The sequence below is a fragment of the Myotis nattereri genome, assembly GCF_964212035.1.
Source record: "Myotis nattereri genome assembly, chromosome: 16".
NCBI classification, from domain to species: domain Eukaryota; kingdom Metazoa; phylum Chordata; class Mammalia; order Chiroptera; family Vespertilionidae; genus Myotis; species Myotis nattereri.
The window spans coordinates 26407155-26431435 of NC_138091.1; the positions used below are offsets into that span (position 1 = coordinate 26407155).

At 39.6% G+C, this 24281-nt stretch overlaps 1 protein-coding gene across 1 annotated transcript in view; it reads left to right on the top strand.

Moving 5' to 3' along the window:
• Positions 1–2368: 2368 nt before the first annotated feature.
• ATAD5 (ATPase family AAA domain containing 5) overlaps positions 2369–24281 on the top strand; it is a 43711-nt gene continuing 21798 nt past the window's right edge. Inside the window, exons 1-8 of the mRNA XM_081109606.1 lie at positions 2369–2822; positions 7199–9096; positions 9707–9815; positions 15360–15524; positions 16797–16923; positions 17738–17819; positions 20493–20677; positions 23021–23175. Coding sequence (XP_080965732.1) covers positions 2754–2822; positions 7199–9096; positions 9707–9815; positions 15360–15524; positions 16797–16923; positions 17738–17819; positions 20493–20677; positions 23021–23175 — 2790 coding nt within the window. The 5' untranslated portion in view covers positions 2369–2753. The remainder of the gene's footprint in view (positions 2823–7198; positions 9097–9706; positions 9816–15359; positions 15525–16796; positions 16924–17737; positions 17820–20492; positions 20678–23020; positions 23176–24281) is intronic.

Consider the following 24281-nt stretch of genomic DNA (forward strand, 5'->3'; position numbering starts at 1 on the left):
AAGTGCATGAATTATTTATTTCTGGAACTTTTCATGTAATATTTTTGGACTGAGGTTGGTCAGGTGGATTAGGGGTGAGGTCAACCATTATTGTAAATTCTAAGAGGATAGGAATGTTTTGTTTATAGCTGCTTTGGTCATAGCTGACAAATATCAGGCACTCAATAGTATTTATGGATGGATGGATGGATGGATGGATGGATGGATGGATGGATGGATGGCACAGCAGGTAACAGTGAGGTATGGGACTGAAAAAAAGGGGACATCAGTTAAAATTAGAATTAGCTATTCCACATCCATTGCCTTATTCCATGTATTTAGGTGATCCCTCCCCATTGCTTCCACACAACTGCATGAGATATAAACCCCCCTGCCCCAAAGAGATTGGCGGAGAAACTGAATGGCCTCAGAGAAAAGACCTCCACCTGTTAACATTGAGAAGCTCCACCCAGACCAGTGTATCCAGTGGTTAGAGCGTCAGCCAGAGCACTGAAGCACTGCGGTTCCCAGTCAAGGGCACTACCTGGGTTGCAGGTTACATCCCCCACCTGGTGGAGGCGCCTGTGGCAGGCAACCAATTGTGTCTCGCTCACATCGATGTCTCTCTCTCTCCCTCGCTCTCTCCTTTCAACTCTCTCTCTCTCAAAAAAATAAAATAAAATAAAATAAAATAAAATAAAATAAAATAAAAACAATAAAAAAATCAATGGAAAAAATCCTCCAGTGAGGATTTACTAATAAAATAAAATGCGTAGTGATTTAGCAGAATAAAAAACGCTAGAGACATATCCTATTTAGCCCAGCAATTCCACTTCTAAGTGTGTAACCTAGAGAAACATTACAAGGGGACATGGGTAAGAAAGTTCATTGACTCATTAAGTAACAGAAAATTGGAGACATCCTAAATGTTCACCACGAAGGAAATGAATAAAGTGTTGTGCATAATTGGATGAAATGCTCAGAAATGAGAAAGAATGAATCAGATCTACACATACCATGGATAACTTGAAAAGAATGATGAGTGAAAAAAAGCAAATGGCTGAGAAACATTTACAGTGTTGCCTTTTATGTACATAAAAGCAAACCAAAGTTTTTTATGCATACATATATATGTATGTAAACATATAAAAAGGGCTGCAACACTATCTACCAAATGGGTCATATTGGTTACCACTGGGACAAGAGGAAAAGACTATTTGGGGGCGAATGTCAAGGAGACTCCTTTTTCTCTGTAATTTTTTCATTTTTTTCTCCTCCTTACACCCGGTCTTTCCTCCCCCTAACCCTATCTGCTCCTCCTCTTCCTCATCCTCCTTCTTGGGCAGTGTTCTTATACTACATAAGGTGTTTGTTTTTTAAAAAAATTAAATTCTGTATTGTTTAAAGTATTACATAAGTCTCTTTTTTCCCCCCCATTGACCTCTCCCGGGCCACCCTCACCCCCAGCTACATAAGGTTTTGTTTGTTTATTTTTAAAGCAAAACAGCAGTCTCCCTTCTTGAAAAACCTTACCCACGGCTAATAATTTTCAAAGAAAAAGCAGTTACCACTAATTTCATCGGATAAATTTGTACCCTTTAAGTTGTCAAGACAATAGCAAATACTATCAAAAGGAACACAATTACGTCAATAGTTAATATGAATTTGCATAACCCGACCTAACGAGGTGGCTTCTTGTTATTATTTGAGAAGTCCTTTTCTCTGTCTTATTTTTAGCTCTTACAAACTGTGCAGTTAAAACTATGCACTCAGACAAAATAAACATATTCTTTATGTAACCGCAATTTAATGTAAAAAAAGTTAAAAAAAATAAATCCAGGAAGACAATGCAAATGAAGTATGAGGTTAGCATCACTACAAACCAGTAAACTGCTAGTTCCTTGCGATGACAGGAAAACGCAAGAACAGCCGAGTCGATGACCCTGGCCTCCTAGCTGCTCGAGAGGACGAAATCCACAGCAAGAAATACCTAAAGGTAAAAAAAAAAAAGAAAAAAAAAGTCCAATGTGGGACCCCGAATGGGCGTATCGCGAGGTAGGACGATTGCCAAAATAACATTTTATTCCGCGGGAGAGACATTGTAATCAATTGTTACTTCGTTTTCTGTATTTTTGCAAAGTTCCACATTTAAATAGGGGACAACGTGGGTCCTCAAAAGTGTAGGGCTTTAATTCTGTCACTCACGGACGTTAGTGAAATCAGGTCCGCATCAGCGAAACCGGGCGTGAAGAGTTCGAATCTTCAAAATCCCCGCTGATTTTACGGTAGGAAAGTCCCGCCTCCTGCGCGTTCGCCAAAGACGTATTTTGGCCCTCGCGTCTCACCGTCCGCGCAGCCTCCAGAAACAATCCTAGGCTCCGCCCTCTGCGCCCCGGAGGGCGCGAAAACCCAATTGACAAGAAGTCCGTCCGAAGCCCGCGGGTCTCCTCTGTGTTCGGCTTGCTTTCCCCGCCGGGGTCCCAGTCCCGAGCACCCAGCCTCGAGTGCCCGACCCGGGGGCGCCCCGCGTTCACCCGCCGCGACCTAGGATCCTGGTTGCCCGCGCTTTTTCACCGTCTCTTCCCGCGTTCGACTCGGCTGAGCTGGGCCCAGCCCCCGCGACCGATCCGGGCGGGTGGGCGCCGGGGAGTCCGAGACGGACCCCGCGGCCCAGCGCCTCGTTCCTGCGGGAGCCGGCCGCCCCCATGGCCTCCAGGCATGCCAGGCCGGGCCGTACCAGGTCCTAGGAGCCGGAATTCCGGGAAGCGGGGAGCATGGTGGGGGTCCTGGCCATGGCGGCGGCGGCAGCTGCTCCCCCTCCGGTGAAGGACTACGAGATAGAGGTGAACTTGAGTCTCTCCCTCCGTCTGTGTGGGGCGGGTGAGAGGTGGTCACGACTTTGGATCCTGGGGGGGACCGAGGGGCCTGGGAGGCCCCGCGGTTGTGACATTGTGTGGGACAGTGGCCGGGGTGTGTCGTTTCTTCGAGTCGCGATCGGTCCTGGTAGGTAAGTGAGGGTTTAGGGTGACCCGACCAGTTCCCAGATCCTGAAATGTGGGTGGAACTTGAGGCTTTGGATTGTGAAATGTCACGCAGTATCCTTAAGTCTCGGTTGGTGATGGCGATGATGGAACTTTAGCGGTGAAAGGGATCTTGAAGTCCACCGGGGCCATCCATCCGCCTGTTCTAGGAATGCCCTTAGAATGTCACTGCCAGAATCAGACAAGGGGCTTTAAACAATCGTGGGTTTGTGTGTGTGTGTGTGTTTTTCTTTCGCGGCTCCAGAGCTTAATATACTGCAGTTAGGAGCCACAGCACGGCGTACTGCTCTCCTTTTGTGTGTCAGTGCAATGCGCAGCTTCTCGGTGAAACTTACCGGTGAAACACACCAGCTGTCGGGAGCAAGAGAGGCGGGTGCCTGGCAGCAGGGGAGTAGCCCCTTAGAGGAGACTGTTTTTCTGTGTTTACGCCTTTCCACCACAAGCCAGCATAGTTCTAACTGACGTATGCATACCGGTGTCCTTGAAGTGAGCCAAGATGTATGCTCACTTATTTAACGGGGGCTCATATTTTTAATTTAGATTTAATTTTTGCTGATTTTAGAGAGAGTGCAAGAGAGAGACAGCATTGGTTCGTTCCACTCACTTATGCATTCATTGGTTGATTCTTTTTTAAAAAATATTTTTTCCACTGCCCTGGCCGGCTTGGCTCAGTGGATAAAGCATTGGCCTGCGGACTGGGGTGTCTCGGGTTCGATTCCAGCCAAGGGCACATGCCTGGGTTGCGGGCTCGATCCCCAGTGGGGGGTGTGCGGGAGGCAGCCGATCAATGATTCTCTCTCATCATTGATGTTTCTATCTCTCTCTCCTTCTCCCTTTCTCTCTGAAATCAATAAAGAAATATATTTTTTAAAAAATAAAATAAAATATTTTTTCCACTATATGTTTACTTACTGATATTTTATCTTTTTTTTTAAATTTATTTTATTGATTTTTTTACAGAAAGGAAGGGAGAGGGATAGAGAGTTAGAAACATTGACCAGCTGCCTCCTGCACCCCCCCTACTGGGGATGTGCCTGCAACCAAGGTACATGCCCCTGATGGGAATCGAACCTGGGACCCTTCAGTCCGCAGGCCGACGCTCTACCCACTGAGCCAAACCGGTTAGGGCCATTGGTTGATTCTTACATGTGCCTTGATGGGGGATGGGATCAGGCAACCTTGGTGTTTCTGAATGAACTCTAATCAACTGAGCTACCCCGCAGGGCCTTAAACTTTATTTTTTAATTACAGTTTACATTCAATATTATTTCATATTGGCTTCAGGCATAGTGATTAGACAACCAGCCTCCCCCCTCCCATAGTTCAAGTACCCACCTGGCACCATACATAGTTATTACACTATTATTGACTATATTTCCTATGCTGTACTCTTTCTTAATTTTTAGAATCAAGTAACTTTGTCCAGTTACTAATCATTGTTATGCTCATAATTGTTTGTTAAATCTAGGTAATTGCTCAGCTTGTCTCAGGTGTGAAGAAGGACTTGGTACTTGAATTACATAGTTTTTTATTTTTGTGTGGTCAGTTTTATCCATCTTTTTGTTACAGTTTCTGCTTTTGGCACCCTGCTTAGAGAGCCTATTTCATAACAGTGATACTTACTGTTTAGTATTTTAAGGGTAAGGGCCTTATACACATTATTTTACTTAATATCAGCCTTGTGATGAGGTACTGTTATCTGTATTCTACAGAAGGGAGGTTACAAATTAAAGTAATTTGCTTAAGGTCCCTCACTAGTAGATGTCAGGGTGAGCACTTAAACTTATATCTGCCAGACTCGAGAGGCTATGGTATTGTGCCACTGATACCATCTCAGGGTAATAATAAGAATACAGCCGAAACCGGTTTGGCTCAGTCGATAGAGCGTCGGCCTGCGGACTGAAAGGTCCTAGGTTCAATTCCGGTCAAGGCCATGTACCTGGGTTGCGGGCACATCCCCAGTAGGAGATGTGCAGGAGGCGGCTGATCGATGTTTCTCTCTCATCGATGTTTCTAACTCTCTATCTCTCTCCCTTCCTCTCTGTAAAAAATCAATAAAATATATTTTAAAAAAAAAGAATACAATTAATTAGAATTTTCTTCAAATACACTTACCATTTACATTTTTAAAAATATATATTTTATAATGCCGAAACCGGTTTGGCTCAGTGGATAGAGCGTCGGCCTGCGGACTGAAGGGTCCCAGGTTCGATTCCGGTCAAGGGCATGTACCTGGGTTGCGGGCACATCCCCAGTAGGGGATGTGCAGGAGGCAGCTGATCGATGTTTCTCTCTCATCGATGTTTCTAACTCTCTATCTCTCTCCCTTCCTCTCTGTAAAAAATCAATAAAATATATTAAAAAAAAAATATATATATATATATTTTATTGACTTCAGAGAGGAAGGAAGAGGGAGAGAAAGCTAGAAACATCAATGATGAGAGAGAATCATTGATCAGCTGCCTCCTGCACACCCCACACTGGGGATTGAGCCTGCAATCCGGTCATGTGCCCACTGGCAATGGAACGGTGACCTCCTGGTTCATAGTCGACCCCCAACCATTGAGTCATGCAGGCCAGGCAAATTTTAACATAAAATTTTAAGCCTATAATTTATTTTACCATTTAACTGCTTCATTGCCCACTAACTTAAATGCTACTGTTATCACATACCACGTTCTTAAATTTACATGTCTTTTTCTGGTTGTCTTTTCTTTTCCTTTCTTTTCTTTCTTTTTTTTTTTTTGTAAGAAAACATTTATGCCCTAACCGGTTTGGCTCAGTGGATAGAGCGTCGACCTGCGTACTGAAGGGTCCCAGGTTTGATTCCGGTCAAGGGCATGTACCTGGGTTGCAGGCACATCCCCAGTAGGGAGTGTGCAGGAGGCAGCTGATCGATGTTTCTAACTCATCCATGTTTCTCTCTATTCCTCTCACTTCCTCTCTGTAAAAAATCAATAATATATATATATTTTTTAAAAAAAGAAAACATTTATTGGGTAAATTACAAAGTTAGAAAAAGTAGTTTCTGGAAGAAATGGGCTTAGGAAACAAGTTATAGAGGTAAGAAGGGCCCTTGATCTTGGGAGTAAGTAAGCTAATGGTAACATGCCTGGGAGGTGGGAGGGAAAGGGAAAGGAGGGAGAGCCTTTTTCTGGTTTTCTAACCGATTTCATTAAGTTGCTTGCCTTTGTTCATCGGTACTAAGCTTTTAATCATGATAGTTTTATAATGTGTTTTACTTTTATAGAAGTATAATGCGCCCATTCATTATTTTAAAATTTTTCTTGTTATTCTGGCAAATTTATTCTAACAAATGAACTGAGGGAAGTTAAAATCAAAGAAGAGACTGATGGAGCTTTGTAAATTGCTAATTTATGACCAACAAAAATATAACTTTTTAGCATTATAGTCATCTTGATATTATGAGGGTAATAAGTAATGGAAGATGCAGGCAGTACTGTTTTAATAGCAAATTAAAATACTGGAAAGTTTTATTTGTGGAAAGTGTCCTTCACCATAATTTTTACTTGATTAGTAAATTTTGGGTTCCTAGGGTTGTTCACTATGTACCCCCTTCTTAGAAGTAGAAATTTTTTGCCCAGCTGGTGTAGTACAGTGGTTGAGCGTTGACCTAAGAACCAGGAAGTTCATAGTTCGATTCCTGATGAGGACATGTGCCCCAGCTGTGGGCTGGATCCCCTGCCAATCAATGATTCTCTCTCATCATTGATGTTTCTTTCTATCTCTTCCTCTCCCCTCCTCTCTGAAATTTAAAAAAAAAAAAGAGAAATTTTGTTTATTTTTAACTTAAAAAGTGAAAACGGAACAGAATTAATATTTGTAGAGTTCCTACCATGCATCAGACCACATATTTTTATGTAGCATGTTCATTACTTATCTTGTGAGGTGGGTGGTACTATTCAAAAGTTATAGAATAAAAAGAGGCCAATAGAAATGAACACATTTGTACCTAAATATGGTGGCCTTGAAACTTTTTATTGAAGGATAATATGTTTATAGTAAAGGTATAAGTTGATGTCATGTTGAGATTTGAATTAGGTTTAACTTTAAAGCTCCTTTTACATCTAATTACTGAAAATATTAGATCATGTTTACAACATATGTTTTGTATTATTTTGTTGAAATAAACCTTTTATCTTTTTTTAAATTGATAGGTATGCAAAAAGCGAAGGAGAGATGATGACAGATCTTCCAGTGAAACAATTACGAAATATTTATCACCAGTAGAGAAGACTGGAGACAGGGTTTTTTCTCCACCCAAATCCAGTAATATTCTGGATTATTTTAGAAAAACTTCACCCACAAATGAGAAGACTCAGTTAGCAGGAGAGTGCAAGATAAAATCATCTGCAGCATCACCTGCTGACATTGGCAAACACTGTAAAATACCTTTGGAAATGTTCTCAAATACAGAGTTTAAGAAGAGAAGAAAGACAGTTAATTTATCTCATCAACTAAGTAATATTAAACCTGAAAATGAATCTCCAATTGAAATTAATAGTGATGATAGCAAAGAAGACTCTAGTTTAAATAATGATGTTGTGGAGAGTAGTACTTCTGTTTCACTCAAGCAACATGTAGAAATACTTGCAGAAAGTATTCAAGATATCAAAAACCAGTCAAGCATTGTGGCCTCCAAGAAAAGTTCTAAGAAAGTAAAACCTAAACTAGGGACCACAGAAAATGATTGTAAAAATTTGAGAAAAAGGAAGCGCCAAGAGATAATAGATCTATCTGAAAGTTTACCCTTGGCAGAGGAGCTAAATCTCCTTAAAAAAGATGGTAAAGATAGTAAACAGATAATTCCTTCCCTAGTTAATGAAATGGAGAGTACTACAAATAATGTAACTAAACCAGCCCAGTTAAATGATGGTACAATAACTGTCTCGTATGAAGAATTTTTAAAAAGTCACAAGGAAAATAAACTGGAACAGATCCCAGACTCTACAATGTCAATTTGTGTTCCTTCTAAAACTGTTGAAGGTAGAGTCACAAGTGGTTGCATAAGTGATACAGAAACCTGTGAAATTTCCCAGCAAGTACCCTTTAAGACAGTTACTGTTCTTGCACAAGTTCACCCTATCCCCCCAAAAAAGACAGGGAAAATACCCTCAATTTTCTTGAAACAAAAGCCGTTGGAAATGGAAAATAGTCTGTCTGATCCCGAGAATGAACAGACAATTCAGAAAAGAAAATCTAACGTTGTCATACGGGAGGAAGAACTAGAATTGGCAGTATTGGAAGCTGCAAGTTCTGAAGCTGTGAAACCAAAATGCACTCTAGAAGAAAGACAGCAATTTATGAAAGCATTTAGGCAGCCAGCATCAGATGCACTTAAAAATGGAGTCAAAAAGTCTTCTGATAAACAGAAAGAGCCTGATGAAAAATCTTTAAATGAAGAAGAAAGAGACAGTAATTCTAAAAAAATCATGGAAAATCCTAATATCCAAATGGTTTCAGATAATGGCAATTCACAGTCACACACTAATAAAGGAAGTTTTCCTAAGGGGAAATGTAAAAAGCTAAAGAAAAAGGATAAGAAAATGTTAGATATTGGTGCTACTTCAGGTGAAAATAGAGAGGGAAATCCTCAAATGAAGGAAATAACTTTTTCCTTTAAGGGTAAACAAAGTAAAAATAGGCTAAGAATGAGTTTAAGACAAAAGAAAGCAGGAGTTTTCAAAGACAGCCCGTTATTTAGCAGTGCAAGTTTTATTTGTGAAGATGGAGCAAATGATGACCCTCTAAAGATTTTTTCTCAGTATAAGAAGTCTTCAAGAAAAACTAGCACACCAGTTAAGGATAAGGTAATATATTCTAAAGCTGAAACTGAAGACAGCTTGGTAAATGATTTTACACCCAAATCAACGAGGAGATCTGTAAGAGGTAGCAGGACACCTGCAACAATCATTGGAGGTACGGATTCTGGAGATGCACAAGATATATGTCCTGTGAATGCTTCCACTCCAAGAGCATCCAACTTATCAGAAAAGCATACCTTATATGCAGCGGAATTAATCACAGTATCCTCTGATTCAGAGAGTCCTATTAGGTAAGGCAAAGTTTTGTTTTTGTTCTAAAGTTTTAAGTATTTTGCATATACTGTTAGCTGGGAAGGAAAATAAGCATTAGAGAGTAGAATTTTTTCATAGAATACAGCTGATTTATAAGGAAAATAAAAGAGGGTGTCAAAAATGCTACTTTTCCACATTTAATAAAGTCAGGCATGATTTTAGAAGAATTCTAGATATATTTTAGATGAGCTCTACACTCTTATAACAGTTGCTGAATGAAATAGTCTTCAAATATGAATTTGGTGCATTTAACAAACGAGACTAAAAATAAATCATAGAACTTTATTTCTTGGGTAAACAGCGCCATGCACTATGAGGTCTATACTTGCATACTGGTTTTGGCTAAGGTAAGAGTGATCTTAGGGTTAACTTTCTGTAAAACTCATGACTTCTAAAATAAACAACTTATATTGCGAGTTTAACCTTGAGTTTGGCTTACTTTTGAATTAGTAATTTGAAACTAATGGAGTTTTTTTGTGTTTTTCTGTTTAGAACTGTCCAGAAATTGGAGCCCTAGTTGGTTCTTTTCTGTATTGAAATTCTTACACATTATAATCATGAAAATGTTTCTGAATTTTTTTTCCCCAGAATGAAATTCACCAGAATTAGTATTCCCAAAAAATCTAAGAAGAAATCTAAGAAAAGTTCCAAGAAATCTGAAGCAACTGGTGGAGATTTTACCTATCAAACTAGAAAGGTAATTGAAATATTAGGGATTCCTGTAAGTGATATTCTATTTTCTTATAAGCAAAAATAACAACTACTACTATTAGAAGTAATACACTCTAAGAAGATTCACACATTTCTTGGATAGATTATGTTAACTACAACCCTATGTTATTTTCCACTATTTTTTTATTCCTCTAGTTCAATGGTTCTCAACCTTCCTAATGCTGCGACGCTTTAATACAGTTCCTCATGTTGCGGTGACCCCCAATTTCATTGTTACAAATTGAACATAATTAAAGCATAGTGATTAATCCCCAAAACAACATGTAATTATATATGTGTTTTCCGATGGTCTTAGGCGACCCCTGTGAAAGGGTCGTTCGACCCCCAAAGGGGTCGCAACCCACAGGTTGAGAACTGCTGCTCTAGTTAGTTATTAAGATATCAAGATTGTTAATTGTGAGATGAAAGCAATTGTGAAGGGCAGTCTAATTTACTTTTTCTAGGTTTTGAGAGTTACATTCCAATTTTTCTCTAAGGTTACTTTTAGGTCATGATCGAATGTTTGGTTTACTAGTATTTCTGTAGATTAGAAATAAAGAGTACCATTTCTGGTACTATTGATATTTTGGGCTGGATAATTCTTTGGTGTGGGGGATTCTCCTGTGCATTATAGGATGTTTAGCAATAACCCAATTAACTGTAGGTTTATTCAACTTTTATTTTAGAAAGACCATGCCTTGTTTGTGTACTGCTTAGAATTATGATTCAGTAATAAAGTTTCCAACAAGAGAAATCTCAAAATTTATTATATCCAAATTGGGGCCCTTATCTGAATTTACTTAGATCAGTTATTTTATCTCATACTATTAATGTGTCAGTGATCCTCTTACCATACCACCTTGCTTTTTGAAGCCTTAGCCAGGCTTGTTTACTAGCAATAGGCGAAAATCTTAGTCATTTTCTGGAAGAAATTTTTCATTTATGAGAATAAGAATAGACTGATTTTCCTAAGAGCTCCATATTCATAACAGCTCTTCCAACAGATATTTACAAAATGGCTTTCAGAATGGTTCTGGCTTCATTTTTTCATGCAATAAATATGTATTTAATGCAATGCTATATGCTAGGCATTGGGAGGACAGCTCCATAGAAGATGCACATGGACTAGACTTTCATGGAGCTTAAGGTCTTACGGCGAATTCAGGCACATAAACATGCAATTGAATACATGTGATAAGATTTATAATAAAGTAAGTACTGAAAGCACATAAATGGGATGCCTACCTTCCAGGAACAATAAACAGGGACCCTAAATAATAAAAATTGTCCTTTAAACATAGGGAATGGTGTGTGTAAAGGCCCTGGAGACAAGAGAGAACATTTATATTTTAGGGAGTGAGAAGTAGGGTCTGGACTATTCAGGAATTTGAACTTTATTCTGAGAGAAGTAGGGAGCCATTTTAAGTAAGGGGACTAACATGATCAGCAGTTTTAGAAAAATTACTCTGTAGTATGGAGAATAATTAAAGTGGGAAGGTTTGAGGCTGGGAGACCATTTAAGAGGCCACATGAGATATATTGTGTTTTGAATGACAGTAGTGAAAAGTGGACAGTGGTTATTCAGAAGACTTGATGGGCTGAATGTGAAAGAAAGGGAGAAGTGAAGCACGATAGTCAGGCTTCTGGCTTGGACTTTTGAGCAGATGCTGTTGCATTCCACTGACATAGGAAGAAAGCTTGGTGTGGGAGAAAGATGAGGAATTTGGTTTTGGAAAAAATGGATTCTAGGTAACTATGGGATGTCCACGTGGAACCATTTGTAATTACCAGTTGGATCCATGGTCCTAAATCTTTGCAGAGATTTGAACCATAGGGAAAGCTAAAGGAGTCATTAGCATATTGATGGTAAATGAAACTCTGAAAATGGATGAGATGAAACAGCAAACACTTATTTAAAAAACAAACTGCAGAAGTATATAAAATGTACAAGATCTCTTAGCACATCAATGACAGAACCAGGTCTGAAGACCAGAATTATTATCTAGTGCTCTTTTCCACACCTATTACCTTTTCAATCTCTCGCCAAAGGATTCAGCCTAAAGGTATCTAAAATCAAAGAATAAACAGCAGTGTGGTGATTGCCAGAGGGAAGGGAGTAAGTGGAGAAGGGGTCCTAATATATGGTGACAGGAGAAGATTTGACTTTGGGTGGTAGGCACACTGTCCAATATACAGATCTTATGACGTAGAAACTCACACATGAAACCTGTATGTTCATGTTGACCAATGTCACCCCAATAAATAAAGTAAATAAAAAAATTAAAGGACTGTATAAATACTGAAGTATCAGACTTCCTGATTAGATGGTTCTGTCGTAAATAAAAATGAAGTTCAGAGGAGAACCAAGATGGCGGCATAGGTTAACGCCGGAGTTTGCTGCCTTGAACAACTACTTCAAAAGTGAAACTAAAAGACGGCACGGACATCACCCAGAACCACAGGAACGCTGGCTGAGTGGAAGTCCTACAACTAGGAGGAAAGAGAAACGCATACAGACACTCAGAGGAGGCGCAGTGCTGAAGTCAAATTCTGAGGTGCGGAGTGCGCCGAGCGGGCTGGCGGCAGAGGGCGCGGTTGGCGTTTTCAATCAGGAGGGAGTCGCAGACTCTGAGCTCCAGATACAGGCGAGTCTTTAGGGACCCAGACTCAAACGGGAGAAGCGGGACTGTCTGGCTTCGGTCAGAGCGAGTGCAGCTTCCTCTCCGAGCTTTGCAGTGGGTGCTGGGACTCAGAGAGGCAGAGCCCCTGGGGACAGGACTGAGAGCCACCATAACTGCTCTCTCCGGCCCACCCTGTTGATCCTGTGCGACCCGCCCCACCCAAGCCCTGCACAGAGGCATTTGCCGGATAGCCTCAGGCAAAGGCTAGATTAGCACCTCTAGAGGACAGAAGTTCTCTTACTGCAGACACAGCTGATTCTCATAGCCACTTGGCCTGGAGGTCAAACCCTCCCTGGTATTAGCTACAACAATCAAGGCTTAACTACAAGACTGTGCACAAAGACCACTAGGGGGTGCACCAAGGAGGCATAACAAAATGCGGAGACAAAGAAACAGGACAAAATTGTCAATGGAAGATATAGAGTTCAGAACCACACTTTTAAGGTCTCTCAAGAACTGTTTAGAAGCTGCCGATAAACTTAATGAGATCTACAAGAAAACTAATGAGACCCTCGATGTTATGTTGGGGAACCAACTAGAAATTAAGCATGCACGGACTGAAATAACGAATATTATACAGACTCCCGACAGCAGACCAGAGGAGCGCAAGAATCAAGTCAATGATTTGAAATGCGAGGAAGCAAAAAACACCCAACCGGAGGGGCGGAATGAAAAAAGAATCCAAAAATGCGAGGATAGTGTAAGGAGCCTCTGGGACAGCTTCAAGCGTACCAACATCAGAAGTATAAGGGTGCCAGAAGATGAGATAGAGCAAGATATTGAAAACCTATTTGAAGAAATAATGACAGAAAACTTCCCCCACCTGGTGAAAGAAATGGACTTACAGGTCCAAGAAGCGCGGAGAACCCCAAACAAAAGGAATCCAAAGAGGACCACACCAAGACACATCATAATTAAAATGCCAAGAGCAAAAGACAAAGAGAGAATCTTAAAAACAGCAAGAGAAAGAAACTCAGTTACCTACAAGGGAATACCCATATGACTGTCAGCTGATTTCTCAACAGAAACTTTGCAGGCCAGAAGGGAGTGGCAAGAAATATTCAAAGTGATGAATACCAAGAACCTACAACCAAGATTACTTTATCCAGCAAAGCTATCATTCAGAATTGAAGGTCAGATAAAGAGCTTCACAGATAAGGAAAAGCTAAAGGAGTTCATCACCACCAAACCAGGATTATATGAAATGCTGAAAGGTATCCTTTAAGAAGAGGAAGAGGAAGAGGAAGAAAAAGGTAAAGATACAAATTATGAACAACAAATATGCATCTATCAACAAGTGAATCTAAGAATCAAGTGAACAAATAATCTGATGAACAGAATGAACTGGTGATTATAATAAAATCAGGGACATAGAAAGGGAATGGACTGACTGTTCTTGAGGGGGAAAGGGGTGTGGGAGATGCGGGAAGAGACTGGACAAAAATCGTGCACCTATGGATGAGGACAGTGGGTGGGGAGTGAGGGTGGAGGGTGGGGCGGGAACTGGGAGGAGGGGAGTTATGGGGGGGAAAAAAGAGGAACAAATGTAATAATCTGAACAATAAAGATTTAATAAAAAAATAAAAAAAAAGAAATAGATCAGCATGCTATGATAAAAAAAAAATGAAGTTCAAATAAATGGATAAAATCAAAGAATAGATGGCATGAAGATGGTGGAGAAATAACCAACAATTCTAATCTATACTGCTAACATCTTTCTGAATGTTTTTCAAAAATGTAACTATTTATCTGGATAAATTTCAAGTAAGAAATCATGGCAAACCAAGTATAACTAGACATTTTAATTTAATTGCTTTGGCAACATTTGAATAACCATTTCTTTGTCTCTAATGTAATTTATGATTGTATTTTTTCTATTATATATATTTTTAAATAGACATTTTCCTCTTAAGAGCAGTTATAGGTTTACAGCAAAATTGAGCTAAAGGTACAGAGATTTCTCATATATCTCCTGCACCCACACATGCACAATCTCCCCCATTGTCATTACCAGAGTAGTACATTTGTGGTATTTTGTTGTTTTATTTTTATTTTCAGTATTAAGTCAGGGGATAATGAAATGAGGAAGGGCTTAGGATACCAGAAGCAACAGGAGAGAGCCTAGGCGGGGCTGCTTTGGCTCTCTAGAAAGTCACAGAAAAGAGGACGTTGGGGGGTTGGTCTGGGATGAGCTGCCACTGCCCACTGTTCCCTGGTTGCAAGTCCCCTGGAAACCCTTAGAGTTTAGGAGATGTACTCCCGTGGGGGCAGAAGAGGGTGAAAGGGCCAAGTAGTACATTTGTTCAGATTGAAGACTATGTTGGCATATTATTACCTAGAGTCCATAGTTTGCATTAGGATTCATAGCCCTTAGGCAGCGGTTCTCAACCTGTGGGTCGCGACCCCTTTGGCGGTCGAACGACCCTTTCACAGGGGTCGCCTAAGACCATCCTGCATATCAGATATTTACATTATGATTCATAACAGTAGCAACATTACAGTTATGAAGTAGCAACGAAAATAATTTTATGGTTGGGTCACAACATGAGGAACTGTATTTAAAGGGCCAGAAGGTTGAGAACCACTGCCTTAGTGTGTTCTGGTATATTCTGTGGGCTTGGACAAATATATAACGACATGTATCCACCATTATAGTATTATATAGACTAGCTCCACTGCCTTAAAACTCTTCTATGCCTTGCCTATTCATCCCTTCCTGCTGCCCGCCCCCAACCCCTGGCAACCACTGATCTTTTTGCTGTCTCCATGGTTTTGCCTTTTCTATTTTTCTATTATTAAGTATAATATGTTTGCCAGAATCTAAATGAATGTTTCATATTTTTGTTTAGGCAAGCAATACTTCAAAAAATGTGTCAAAAGCAAAACAATTGATTGAAAAAGCAAAAGCTTTACACATTAGTAGGTCAAAAGCTGCTGAAGAAATAGTGACACCCTTAAGGCGTTCATCTAGACGTCAGATTCTTCCTGAAGGGAAGAAAATGTCAGACACAGAAGTAAGTATTACAAATATTTATTGGTATAAATTATGTCCTAACCCTAACCAGAGTGGCTCAGTTGGTTGGAATGTCATCCCAGATACTGAAAGTTCACAGGTTCGATCCCCCATCAGGGTGCATACGGGAGGCAACCTATCCATATTTCTCTCTTACTGATGTTTCTCTCCCTTCCCTCCCCCTTTCTCTCTCTCTCAAAAAAATTTTGTCCTATTTTGTTGTTTGGAGTGGGAGAAGGAAATCATTATGAAGTTAAAAGGTAAAATTATAAGGTAGCCTTGAGGTGGTAGAAAGAATGTAATTTTTATTTCTGCTTTAAAAGTCTTTTGCTCTCTGCCCTAGCCAGTTTGGCTCGGTGGATAGAGCATCAGCCTGTGGACTGAAGGGTCGCAGGTTCGATTCCGGTCAAGGGCATGTACCTTGGTTGTGGGCACATCCCCAGTAGGGGGTGTGCAGGAGGCAGCTGATCGACGTTTCTCTCTTATCGATGTTTCTAACTCTCTATCTCTCTCCCTTCCTCTCTGTAAAAAATCAATAAAATATATTTTAAAAAAATAAAAGTCTTTGGCTCTCTTTTGCCTACAGAATGTTTGAATCCTTATTGAGTCATTCAAGATTCTTCGTAGACTGCAGTAGGGCTTCCCTTTCTTCAAAACACCAACCTTCCTCTATACAATAAATTATTAATTTCTCCCCAAATGGTGCAGTTTTTAAATTTTTTTCAGTTTGTAGTCTAATGATGGGGAAATGTATGGAGTTGCTAATGTAATTACCTTGTCTATGGCTTCTAGCACTGTAATCCTTTTGAAATTTTAATGACATTTTATTTTAAAAATCTTTATTGTTGAGAGTATTACAGATGTCCCAGTTTTTTACCCCATTGCTCCCCTTCACCCGATTCTCACCCCACCCTAGGCCTTTACCACCCTATTGTCTATGTCCATAGATATGTGTTTATGCATATAAGTTCTTTGATTAATTTCTTCCTGCCCTGCCCCCCCTTCCTCTGAGATTCACCAGTCTGCTCCATGTTTCTTTTCTATGTCTCTGATTCTATTTTTATTGTTCGTATTTTTTATCTTTTCTTCTCCTCCTCCTCCTCTTCCTCTTTTTAAAGAATACCCTTCAACATTTCATGTAATACTGGTGGTTTGGTGGTAATGAACTCTACTTTAGCTTTTTCTTGTGTATGATATATTTTAAAGAGTTTTTTCTTATCCTGTCTTAGGACTCTGTAATAATAATAAATTATTTTTTCTTATTTTGTCTTAGGACTCTGTAATAATAATAAATTCAAGTCCTACTTCTTTAAAGCCTCCTGAGACAAATCAGAAGAAACTTCAGTGTCTAAATGATGTGCTAGGAAAAAAACCTACCAAGACTTCTAAAAATGAACCTGGTAATCAGATTTGATAACATTTATGATGAACATTAGAAGGTTTGGGGGGGGGGGCGTTATATTGTTCTGAATGCTCCCATTTTAATTTAATCTCTTATTTTATAAATGGTAAACTTTAATTGGATTAAATATTATTTCTGTTTTTATAAGTAAAGTTATAATGTAGTGAGGAGCTTTGCAAAGGGTAACTGACCATATCTTAAGTTATCACATTTCTGTGTATTTATTTATCCTTAGTTAAGTTAGTGGTTCCCAAACCTGACTATTTGTCAAAATAATCTGGGTAAATTTAAAAAAAAATTACATCTTTATTTCCTTTTCTAGACATATTAACTAAGAATTTCCAGAGCTGGGTTGTAGGAATCTATAGTTTAAAAAAATTTTGTTCTCCAAGAGATTCTGATAATGATATTGCCCAGTTGAGGAACTAGATCCTTATATAGAATTTTTCTTAATTGGAAGAAACTTTTAAGGAATTCATTTTTTTTTAAAAATATGTTTTATTGATTTTTTACAGAGAGGGAGGGAGAGAGATAGAGAGTCAGAAACATCGATGAGAGAGAAACATCGATCAGCTGCCTCCTGCACATCCCCCACTGGGGATATGCCCGCAACCCAGGTACATGCCCTTGACCGGAATCGAACCCGGGACCCCTCAGTCCGCAGGCCGATGCTCTATCCACTGAGCCAAACCGGTTTTGGCAGGAATTCATTTTTTAAACGTTTAAAAAGATAGAGATATAATTTGGAAAGTAGTTGGAAGGAAGTGGAGATGATGAACATTAATACTAACCTAAGTATTTATTTTTCTCAGGAAAAATGAAAATCGCTCCTTTATTTCTTACCAGAAAGGTTCATAAAACAGCTGATCCTATCCTTGGTTTTGATGAAAGCAGGTCAGTCCAGGACAAATTTTTAAATGCCAAAATGTTTTATGGAATGTGTTTTGTTTTCACTTACTTTGATGAGAAAGCATGAAAATTATCATTTGAAGTTTTAATAAATACATTTTAAAAGATGAACTTAAAATATGACAGTGCTATAAGTGAATTTGAAGATCTTGTTTTTTTGCAAACATTTTGGGGCCATCTCTAGACAAAATAGTGAAAAATAAATAGGCAAACCAAAAAACCAAAAAGCTGATTATGAACTTATTCAATAAACCAGGCACTGTTTTTTAGTACGAGAAATATTATGGGAAACAAAATGAGACATTCCCTGTCCTTATGAGGCTTATGCTCTAGAAGAAAGACAAGCTATAATTGAACATTAATTGGGCCAACATTTGTACTAAGAAGGAGAGATACAAAGTTCTGTTAAGTTTATATTAAGTAAATTTGGTCTTGTTAAGAAAGGCTTTACTGAGGAAATGACACCTGAATGGAAGGATAAGCAGGAGGTCATCAGGGGAAGGAACAGCGTTCTAGCCAGAGGGAGCAGTCCCTGTACCTGGATGGAGCATGGTCAGTACAGGAGATGGGAAGACGCCAGTGCGACTTGCGCATAGAGAGCGGGGGAGAGAGGAATGTGAGATTAAGCTGGAGAAGTGGGTGCCAGTCCCACCAAAGGATTTTAAACATGAGCATGGACATTTGGATTTTGAAAGTTTTATCTGACTGCTGGATTAATTCTGCTGTTGTATAAAGAGTGGAACAGAGGAGAGCTTATAGTGGATGCAGGAGGCCAGGTGTGAAATGATGGAAGTGTGTTGGAAAAGATTTAGGAGATAAATTAAAAACCTTTAGTGATTAATGAGAGTTGGGGTGGGGAGAAGAAGGTGTAAGGATAACACTTAAGTTCTGGTCTATGTAAGTGGATGGCACAATGGAAGAAGACCAAATTTAGGGACATCATGTATTCAGGTTATTTGTTTTTCCTATTTCAGTTTTATTGATTTACAAATTATATATTGTTAAATGCATAAATCTTAAGCATACAACTTTGATAAGTACATTATATTGGGATATAACATTTTTATTTTACTCCAGAAAAGTTACTTACTTTTCCTGTTACCCCCACTACTGCTACAACAAAAAGGTTACCACTATTATGATTTCTGTTACCATAGATTAGTATTGTGTTTTAAAATTTTACATAAACTTTAATTATATATTCAATTATGTACATTCTTTTGTGTGTAGTTGCTTTTGCTCAGTATATACACACACATGCACATATTATTATTTAAAGATTTTTTAAATAATGTTTTTATTGATTTTTAGAGAGAGAAGAAGGGAGAAGGATAGAGAGATAGAAACATCAATGAAAAACATCATTGATTGGCTGTCTCCTGCCATGCCTCCTACTGGGGATTGAGCCTGAAACCCAGGCATGTGCCTTGACTGGTAATCAAGCAGATGATCTCTTAGTTCTTGGGTTGATGCTGAGCCACATCAGCCAGGCTTATTTTTTTTTTTAATCCTCAACCAAGGAGTGAGAATATTTTTTCCATTGTTTTTCACAGAGAGTGGAAGTGGAGTGGGGAGAGGGAGAGAGAGGAGAGAGAAAGAGAGAAAGGCACATTGATTGGTTGCCTCCCATATACGCCCTGACTGGGGATTAAACCTGCAATGTAGGCAAGTGCCCCCCTGACCGGGCATTGAACCTGTAACCTTTTGGTGTATAGGATGATGCTCCAACTGAGCCCCCAGCTAGTGCCAAGAGTGTAGTACTAGAAGGCCCCTCTCCAGTAACCGCTGAGAGAGAATATGGGAGGACAAAGATATAAAGAAATTTTCCTTCTAAGAATGCGAGAGGCATCCCTGGAGAACTCCAACCAACTTTTTGGTTAACAGGTGAATGCACTAACCGATTCTGCTAGAGACTTGCTGTTTTCTGATTATTATATGTATAAATGCATTTTTTAAAAAGGAAAACAGAAAACAATGGGTGGAAAACTTACCACCCCTAAATAGCCCCTGTTAACATTTTAATGGGTGTCCTTCATATTTTTTCTTTCTTTTTTTTTTTAAAATGCATTTTAAAAAAAATATGTTTTATTGAGTTTTTACAGAGAGGAAGGGATAGGGATAGAGAGTTAGAAAAATCGATGAGAGAGAAATATCGACCAACTGCCTTCTGCACAACCCCCACTGGGGATGTGCCCGCAACCAAGATACATGCCCTTGACTGGAATTGAACCCAGGACCCTTGAGTCCACAGGCCGATGTTCTATCCACTGAGCCAAACCGGTCAGGGCCATATTTTTTCTATATATATACTTATTTAACTTCTTAACACTGATAGACTTGTTTTTATGATAAGCAAAAAAGAATTTGACCAGCTAACATCTTAGCTGACTAAATCTTTTCAAATTAAATTAAAGGTATTTATTTTAAAGACTAGAAGCCTGATGCACAAAATTTGTCCAAGAGTAGGCCTTCGCAGCCCTGCCTGCCTCGGCCCTCGCAGCCCCGCCCCCCGCCCACTGGTCATTCTGGAAGGTTGCTCCAGAAGGTCGTTCTGCCGTCTAGTCTAATTAGCATATTAGCTCTTTATTACGTAGGACAGTTTATATGTTTAAAGTTTTTATAACCTTAGCTTTCCTTTTTACATCATTTTCTTAAAAGTCAAGATACCTCCGAAAGATCTCAGGATTGTGACGTGCGACTTAAAGCAAAGCGTGACTTTTTAATGAGTGGTCTGCCAGATTTGTTGAAACGACAAATTGCAAAGAAATCTGCTGCATTAGATGTGTACAATGCAGTGAGTACCAGTTTCCAGAGAGTAGTTCATGTACAACAAAAAGATGATGGTGAGCTTGTTTATTATTATGGGATATTTACTTTGAAACTGTTAGAAGTAATATGAAACTATGTAAGGTGGTTTAAGATGAGGCAAAGGTTTAAGTGTAATTCTTAAAATGATTTTAGTGGGAATTTAAAGTCTCTTCCTGAGCCTTAGACTCACTTTACCAAGGATGACCAGGGGCAAGAAAGCCGAAGTCATCCTCAGCCTTTACCCCTCATGCCGGGGGACAGCAGGCAATGTGTGTGGGACCTTAAGTGCATATTGTTCTCCAGAGAGGCACTGTGTTCTAAAAGGAAGGCCATTCCCTTCTGAAATTATAGCCTGTGTGTGAACAGGTCATCTTTAAGAATTTCTCACAGGAGTTTAAGCTAATGTTCAGGGAAATTTGTTTGCCTCCTTTCCAGAGCAGCTTCTGCTGTTTAGTACCTACCTATTTTGGGGAATATTTTCTGGAATGGGTAACAAGTAGCAGTGCTTCATTGCCCTAGTTCACCCTATTCTCACATGCACTGTGCACAAGAATGAACTGTTTGCACAAGCCTCTTTCTTATAAGGTGGTTTTAGTATGACCATAACCTAATTCTATTTGGATTCTAATGCTGTAACAATTCCAGTCTTACTTTACTTATATAGTTTTTAATTGCTGGTAATGTACAAAACCTTATATCTTTATGTTGTTATTGTTTCTACCTAGAGTTATTTTTGTCAGCACAAAACCAGTTATATTCCCTCAGCTGGCTTTGTGGTTTGGGTTAGTGCACTCCTTCTATCATGAAGTGTACACTGTGTTCTGTTTTCTTTCTTTTCCTTTTATGCTTTTGACCTTGGTATTTTGTTGTTGTTGTTAATCCTCATCCAAGGACACTTTCTTTCCATTGATTTCTAGAGAAAATGGAATGGAGGGAGGGAGGGAGAAAAAGAGAGAGAGAGATAGAGGAAACAACGATGAGAGTGATACATCAATTGGCTGACCAGGGCTGGTGATTGAACTCCCATATGTGCCCTTGACTGGAATCGAACCTGTGACCCTTTGGCCTGAGGGTCAATGCTCTAATCACTGGGCAACACCAGTCAGGGCCTGACCTAGATACTTTTTGAGTTTCATTTGGCTTCTCATTTATATGGAGAACTTCCCAGCCTGTCTTTGTAATAATCTACTTTTCCTTTTTCCCAGCTGCCACTGGTCATTCAGTTGATGAAGGCTTTTCTGTTAGTTTTTACTAGTTCAATTTTATATAGTATTTTTTTAATTTAAATTTTTATTGATTGATTTTTAGAGAGAGGAGAGGAAGGGAGAAATATCGATTTGTTGTTCCACTTATTTATGTATTCCTTAGTTAATTCTTGTATGTGCCCTGACCAGGGATTTAACCTGCAATCTTGGCATATTAGGATGACGCTCTAACCTACTGAACTACCTAGCCAGGGTTTACATAGTATTTTCTGAAAGTATATTCAACTATAGAAATTAGTTATGCTCCCCCCGCCCCCGATTTTGACAAACCCATTCTCCTAGAAGCATGCTACTATAAAACATTAGAGATGAGCAGATAAGGCAAATACAGAGAGCACTTCTCTCCCTAGAACCACAAGAGTTAGCGAACACTTAACTGTTGCTTGGCATTTGCCAAACATTTCATATGAATATCTAGTTTAATTCCCATAACAACTTTAGAAAGTTAAGTATTATAATTGTTGCCCCCACTTTACACATGAAGAAACTAAGGTTTAGGATCTTGCCCACAGTCACCTAGCTAGTAAGAGGCAGAGTCTGGATTTGAATCTAGGTCTGACTTTAGAGTTTAAACTTTAAACCAGAATGTTAACTGACACTGACATTTTTTTTTTTTTTTAAATATATTTTATTGATTTTTTACAGAGAGGAAGGGAGAGAGATAGAGAGTTAGAAACATCGATGAGAGAGAAACATCGATCAGCTGCCTCCCGCATATCCACCACCAGGGACATGCCCGCAACCCAGGTACATGCCCTTGACCGGAATCGAACCTGGGACCCCTCAGTCCGCAGGCCGACGCTCTATCCACTGAGCCAAACCGGTCTCGGCATGACACTGACATTTTTATTGTGAGTAGCAAGGTTGGTTTAAAAATAGAAGAAAATTTGTAGATATTTGCTTATTTTTAACAATTGGAAGGGAAGACTGGGTAATTTTTATTAATTGTATTTGTTGGAGGTGAAGATTTTGCTCCCTTTTGTACTCATCTTAGTTTTGATACTTTTGTGTTAACTATGTAGTTAAGTCTTTTTATGTTTATATACTTGGCATTTGATAAATGGATAATATGTGAATGAAGGTAATTAAAACAATTTTTCTGTTTTTCTTTAGGGTGCTCTTTGTGGCATTTGAAACCACCCACTTGTTCTCGCTTAATTAAACTTAAACAATGGAATACTAAAGTAAATCTTTCTAAATGTGTTATTGCTCTTGGTGAATTTTCAACATTGAATTCAAATTTGAAGAGTAATAATTCTACTGTTGTGGTAAGTATTAGAAAGCTCATTCATTGTAGAGTGTTTCCTTCACATCTTTTAGAGAAAAAAAAAATGGGATATCTACTATTGTAGCCTAAAAAATAAATCTCAGCTAAAGTAATACCTCTTTTAAATACTAGAGCTATAAAAACGTTTTAAGAATTAATTCTAGCCAGTTTCAAAAGATTACATTATATAGTACATTTAGATACTTTATAAGTCAGCATTTTAATCTAGTAAATATGTGAAGTACAATTACTAGTTGAAACAGAACAATTGTTTTAAGACCTTAAAAAACTAAGCAAATGCAGCTTTTTGCCATCAAGATTGTTTTTAATAACATTTCCATCAAGCTTACATTTAGTGATGAAAGCGAATATTGACTTACTAGAAGTCCGGTGCATGAAATTCATGCCTGGGGGTGGTGGGGAGGGGTTCCTCAGCCTGGCCTGCAACCTCTCCTAGTCTGGGAGCCCTCGGCGGCTGTCTGAATGGCAGCTTAGTGCTGCTGTCACTGCACTTGCCAGCCATAAGCCTGGCTTCTGGTTGGAGGAGCACACTGACCACCAGGGTGCAGCTCCTGCGTTGAGTGTATTCCCCCTGGTGGTCAGTGCACATCATAGTGACTGGTAGTTCCACCGTTTCATCAATTTGCATATTAGCCTTTCATTATATAGGACTAGAAGCCCCGTGCACAAAAATTTGTGCACTTGCGGGGGTGGGGGGGCGGTCCCCTCAGCCCAACCTGTCCCTCTCACAGTCTGGGACCCCTTGGGAGATAACCACCTGCTGGCTTAGGCCCACTCCCCTGGTGGCAGATGGCACGCCCAGTCCCGCAGTGTCTGCCCCGTCTCCCCAGGTCGCAGATGGCAGGCCCGGATCCCGCGCTGGGTTGGGCGGCTGCTCAGATTGTGCTGCCGCCCGCCCCGCCCACCCCACCCAGCACATGGCAGGCCTGGATCCCTCGCTGGGGCAGGCAGCAGCTCGGGATTGCGCTGAGGTCCCTGTGGATGTTCAGGCTCCAAAAGCATAGTTTTTCTTTCTTGGTTTTGTTTTTACTTCTTGAAATTGAAATGTGTTAAAATATTTTTTTTAAAGAATAGCTCAAGCACCCA